This window comes from Conger conger, chromosome 2 (genome assembly GCF_963514075.1).
Source record: "Conger conger chromosome 2, fConCon1.1, whole genome shotgun sequence".
Lineage (NCBI taxonomy): Eukaryota > Metazoa > Chordata > Actinopteri > Anguilliformes > Congridae > Conger > Conger conger.
Genome location: NC_083761.1, coordinates 14,861,702 through 14,868,077, shown reverse-complemented (window position 1 = coordinate 14,868,077; position 6,376 = coordinate 14,861,702). Strand labels below are relative to the sequence as shown.

The window sequence follows — 6,376 nt, the reverse complement described above, 5'->3', positions numbered from 1 at the left end:
GTTTAATATAGTATTGCCGAAAAATATCAGTCACCAGTAACGCGGTAGCAATGAGCTTAAACCGATCTGGCAATTACCGGTGAAACTCAACATTTTTATGAGCTACAGAACACAGCGTAGCCATTATAATTCTGTCAGAAAAAAAATGCTAAACCCACATAATGTCCACCTAAAACCACACGGAAGAAATAAAAATATACAAGAACAGATTAATAAATGGAAGCTCAAAAAAGCCCTTTAATTTTAAATTTATATACATATACAAACACCTGTCTTTCTGTATTTGTCTGGTGGTATTATACACAATATTGAGCCAAGATCTTCAACACTATTTACAGAACACATTAAGACCAATAGGAGAGGAACTCGGTGAGAGTATAGTGAGATACATGAATATGTAACACAAAGAGACTCGACAACACACAGAAATGAATACAAATGCATAATTATGTGCTAATATTGGTTCAGGGTCAGGGTTCTCAGAATTTGCTGGCTGGGAGGGTCCTCTTGTCAAGGTCATCAAAGTAGGGGTGGCTCATCGCTTGCCTTGCCGAGATTCTCTTTGGAGGGTCATAGATGAGCATTTTCTACAAGAGTATTGAAGAGTCATTCAAACTGAGAAAACCATAAGCAGCGTAACACGGATACGGATATGTTCACACGATTCCTAATCCAATATTCAATGACTTTACATGTAAATGACCCAAAACATACATTAAAACGTGTAGTCCCACCCTTTCTAAACAGTATCATTTATCAGGGAGTGTGCGCTCTGAAAGATGAGACCCAGTGAATTCACAAAAACATGATTTCTATAGTAGGAATATGAGCAACTGGGGAAAATATCCCATGTGCAGCAAAAACACGCCAAAAATCAAGCCTATTGAAAATTCCAGCACTGAAAACATTACAAATGAAGATTTAAATCGCATTTATTTTTTATTGAGAAATGATGTGCCGAGGTGAAACACAAATGGAGGGGTGGTCAGAGGGGGACCTCACCGACAACAGATTGATGCCATCGTCATCCAGATTCTTCACCGATGAAGAAAGGTTGCCCGCCTTCCACTTCGGAAATGTACTCTTATAATCTGGCAGGGATTCCACTTCCGGCCAAACGTCATTGTTAGGAGTCCCCAGAGTCCTACAAATGTTACACATACAAACATTACACACACACGCACGTGAGGCCGCCTGCCATAAGCGCATTCCATGAAAAATGTGCTAGCTAACCATTTGCAAGCATATGCCATTACCTTTTGCCTGTCATGACTAAAAATATTCTACATATTTCACTGGAGATATGAATGCAACAAATCACTTTTTTTTTGTTTTTTGTACAAGACTGCTTAATATACTCACAGCTGCATACACACAACAAAATGGAAAAAGTGCACAGGTTTTAGTCAGTAGCAACAAGTTGCATTTACAGCCCAACTTAAACATCACAGAAAACCTACCAACAGACACCCTTTCTCTATGGTTAAAGACATCAGACAGCCAATTACAAATCAAACTTATGTTACCTTTGTCTAACCTTTGACATTTTGGGGAAGGGTAACCTCTGCACAAAACCTTAATGTTTTAGCTGTTGTTGCAGTCATTTGTGAACTTAAAATCTAGATTTTTAAATTAAATTTGTATTGTGGTAAGGCTGCAAGTAAATTAGATATTTTATGACTTGACTAATGCTTTAAATGATCTGGCAGACACTCCTCTGCAGCAAATTCAGCTTACATTTGTAGAGCTGGTTATGTGCCGAGTCAATTCAGGTGAAGTGCTTTAACTCAAGGGTGCACTGGAAGTGCTGCACCTGGGACTCAAACTTGAGTTCCTTCCAAGGCCACTTCCACAGCCATTATGCTCCATAACTGCCACTTGGCACAGAGGTCTAATGAAAATACAGACTGCTGCTCATCGAGATAACTAAGCATCTCAGGACCACTCAAAACTGGCTGAATTACCCAACTACTAAATCTCAGAAACCTTCACAGAGCATGCTAAAGGAAAAAAAAACCGAAAAAGTAGTCCCCCCAAAATGAATAAAAGACTAGGTTTTCATTTCTGAATAGAAGACAAAGCCAGATATGTCATTACACAGGAAATGGACCAGGCTGTCAGGCCTGTTCCACAGAAGCCCTTCATCTTTGATAAACAGAGCCTAGAGCACCAGACGCCAAATAAAGAAATACCTAAATAAATGATCAATGATCATCTAAAATGGGCTGCTTTCACATAGGCCAAATTTTCAGATGTCCATCTCTGGAAGAAATAGTGATAAGAACCTCATTCTTTTTTTAGAAGATTACAAGGACAAACAATATGTTATTCAAAGTTTAACAGCAAGTGATATATGCAAAAGAATGAATGCATGTATAAATGTATAATGGTGTATATGCCTGTATGTATACGTATATACCTGTATAAATGTATTTCCCGCAGCCTAATTGTTTCATTAACTTATGGAGATATGCAACAGCTAATTTTGGAAATGAATATCACCCGTACATAATTTATCGTTTTAACATATAGTTAAGTTATGCCATTTATTATTATAATAATTTTCAAAAAAGTGCAAGGTTATATTTTCTATGGTTTATAGCTGTGAAATGTCTCCCCAATGTGTCTAAAGAGTGTATTGCATCAAGATCCATCCATAAGGAACACGAATACATTGTTTTTTTAACCATTTGACCTTGGGCACATATCAGTATTATTACTACACTAAATTTTCTTATGCACTACATTCATAATATCGCATTTTGCATAGTACCTATAAATCAACTCATTTTATTAATATTCTTACATATTCAACTGGCAGCTATTTTGGCACCACTGTATTAGTTAAACTATGCTTTACCATGACTAAAAATCTGTATTAACTTCAATACACAGACAGCAAAAAAAAATAAACATAAGCTCTTAAAATGCGCAAATCCTGGTAGAATTTTGAAAGACACCCAGACGTAACCACCATTAATCACCTTGAGCAAAGCATTGGACGCGCTTTGTTAGCTTTTTTGTACACATTTCCCTCAGTAATAGCTGCATACCTACCCAATGTATTGGCAATCTTATAGCATAGAAAGCAGCCCGAGTAATTACTTAGTGAACACACTTTTGCGCTCTCTGCTTCAGAACATTGCAGAGGTCACCCCTGTCAGGGTTACGTGGTTAAGAAGAGAAACATGCAGGACATTCAGCTCTGCCAAGAGCAATGGCCTTTTGCCAGAGTGACAGTATCGCTACAGTTTGAAGACCATTCAGAATTCACATCCAGCAAGTTGGCTCCATCTCCCAGAAAACCGGTATTTAAATAAATAAATAAATAAATAAATAAATAAAAAGAAGTTCCCTTTGCAGTAGCTGGAATGGGACAATGATCTGCACATATCACCAGTGCCCTACAGAACATTTCACACTTTTTACATTTCTACCTGAATTGTAGACAAGCTTTCAGGACACAAATCTCTTGCACAGTGGTTTCACAGAATATTTAAAGTTTCAGTGCATAACTGATTTTGTAACCTTCCCTGTATCATGAGTAAATCTTTTATAAGCCAACTATGACAACTGGCCATGCTGTATAGCATACGTGCTTAATATTGAAGTCAACTGGTGTCCTACCGAAGTTGTAAGTAAGTCTGTGGTCAACTGACGTACCTGAAAATCCTAAAGAGCTGATCGATCTCGGAATCGCCGTGAAACAGCGGCTTCTTGACGGCCAGCTCGGCGAAGATGGTCCCGATGCTCCACACGTCTACCGGGGTGGAGTAGCGGGAGGCTCCCAGCAGCACCTCGGGCGCCCTGTACCACAGCGTCACCACCTGCCCGGGTCACCACATCTCACATCACCAAAGACCCAGGCAGCAGGCACTGCGATAGACACGCTGCCACAGAGCCCGAGGCACAGAGCCACTGGGCATAAAACACCGCGCAGAACCAACACGACTCGGCCCCTCACCTCGTGAGTGTAAACCCGCACTGGAACGCCGAAGGCCCGGGCCAGCCCAAAGTCAGCCAGCTTTATCACGCCTTTGTTGTCTATCAGCAGATTCTGGGGCTTCAAGTCTCTGTGAAGGACTCTTCTGCAGTGGCAAAACAGTATTCCTTCCAAAATCTGGTACAAGTAGCTCTGGGAAAAATGAATAAAAGAAATACAAAATATAATCAGCATGAAACACAAGCAGTTAAACAGAGGAAATAACTAAGAAATAACATATTTGGACAAACATTATTTAATTCATAATGTAGATGAAGAGCAATGAAATCAGCAGGGGGTCCATACAAATCTACACGACTGTTTTCACCACAAAGCTACAGAAAACAAATATATACACATAATAAAGTTGAGGGATTGCTATACACTACTTCAACTAAGCTACTAATCAATAATTGAAAAATTGATATTGAATAATATGCTTTACTTTAAGTAACAGAAAGTCATGCTATGAAAATGGCATTTCCATACCTTCACAAGCATAGGGTCCATGTACTGACCAGACGGTATGGAATCCAGGTATTTCTTTAAATCCATGGACAGGAATTCAAAGATGAGGTAGAGCCTTGAATCTTGCATCAGGACATCCAAAAGGCTGGAAGTGGACTCAAAATAGTTTAAGAGTCCCAGGGACCAAAACTAATATTCATTCATGGTTTGAAAATGACCATGTTCTAAACTTTCAAAAGACTGTTACTGCAATACAGTGTATGCTGGATGTGCAATAAATAAAATCTTACCACACAACATTGGGATGTTGAAGTTCCTTGAGCAATGAGATTTCTCTAACAGCTGTACTGGGAACTCCTTCCTCTTCACTCTCCAACCTAATCTTTTTCATGGCCACCACCTGGCCTGTAGTCCTGTGCTTACCCTTGTACACGACACCATAGGTACCTGGCCAAGGAGAATGGTCGGCATATTATTAAAGTATTACTGTAGAAATATTCTCATTACGAGTCTAGTGCTCGGCAAGGAAGATAGCTAACGTTACGTGTGGTGGTGAAGAAAAGGCACTGGGTTGAAACTGGACGGGTAACGTTCATAGCAACGGTTACCAAATGTAGCTAGCTAGCTAGCTAGCCACATGCATAACGTTACTCACCCTCCCCAATTTTCTCTATCTTCAAGTAATCCTCCATTGCTGAAGTTTCCTAACAAAGTAATGTTAAACAAAGCAAAGCACTTTACTGGTGGCACACAAAAAAGTCAAGTTAGAAATAGCTCAATTTAGCTAGGTAGCTAGCTATATCGAAGGGTTAACGTTAGGCAAGTTAGCTATAGTTAGGTGAATTATGTGCATATAGTTAGCGAGAGCAAGCAAAACAAGCAACTTAGTTCAACTTTACCTAACGTTACACATTTACTTAACGAGTTCAGAAAAAATATGGACCTCGAACTTTTTGCTAGCTTCAACCTAAACAATGCCTTGATTAACACAACTTTAAATGTAACTTTAACGTGAACTTGCGGACAACAAAATGTACTGTAATGCAAGCTAGCTAGATCAGAAATAACGTTAGGTAATTCTAGACTTTTGCTAATGTTACAATATCTACCACCAAGCGAAAGGTTAGTTAATGTTAGCTAGCTAGCTAGGATAAAAGTTTCAATAAACATGACTTTTCCTGTCCAGTTAGCTAAAATCACACGTAGCAAACTGTTGAAGTGGTAGATTAAATTATATTATTTTCAAACCACACGTATATCAGTTATTAGCTTAAGATCATAACGCGAAAATTACCTTCAACTTCGTCTTCTTGCGGTTGTTAGTTGCACTGGTTCTAGCTATGAATGCTGGATGTACAATACGCTTTCAAACTGGCGGTGCTGATGCCTTTCAAATTCAAGCAATCATGTTTCTCGATTACATTCAAAGGAGCCAATCGGGAAGTAGATGCCTTGAAGCGGGAGAAGGGCTTTAAAACGCGGTGCTGAAAAAATAAAAGTGGGCGGTGACGGTGTTATTTCCGTGTTTTACAGATTTTTATAGAAGAAATTATAAATCGGCAAGGAAAACTTTGTTTTCAGTTCTCAGTTTCCAAACCATTTAGGATGAGCACGTTTTCATGGAGCACAGGCAACTCCCATTTTGGCATGTATTTTGGCCACTGCTTACCAGCAAAGAATACAAAACATTGTATTGTAACATGAACAAATGCTTTCAGATCTTTTGAAAACTGAGTTCTTTCTAATTTAGTCCCATCATGTGACAGTTCTACTTAAAGTGTCTACATGTACAGGATAACTGTATATAACATAACATAAAGTTGCATGTTAAACATTACTGAAGCCCAGAATTGAGTCAAAGGAAACTTAGATTTTTATTTCTGTTAATGCCAACAGTGGCTTTAGAAAATATTCAGACCCTTCACT

General features: G+C 38.9%; 1 protein-coding gene across 1 annotated transcript; it reads right to left on the bottom strand.

The window, feature by feature from the left end:
* Positions 1 to 209: 209 nt before the first annotated feature.
* On the bottom strand, positions 210 to 5,885 carry cdk1 (cyclin dependent kinase 1). The gene is made up of 8 exons (XM_061229349.1): positions 5,745 to 5,885; positions 5,106 to 5,154; positions 4,741 to 4,897; positions 4,472 to 4,595; positions 3,965 to 4,135; positions 3,664 to 3,827; positions 1,003 to 1,144; positions 210 to 587 (listed from the first exon to the last, which is right to left on the bottom strand). Exons 2-8 carry the CDS (start codon positions 5,140 to 5,142, stop codon positions 480 to 482), a joined length of 903 nt encoding a protein of 300 aa, XP_061085333.1. The 5' UTR covers positions 5,143 to 5,154; positions 5,745 to 5,885; the 3' UTR covers positions 210 to 479.
* Between the last annotated feature and the right edge of the window lie 491 nt (positions 5,886 to 6,376).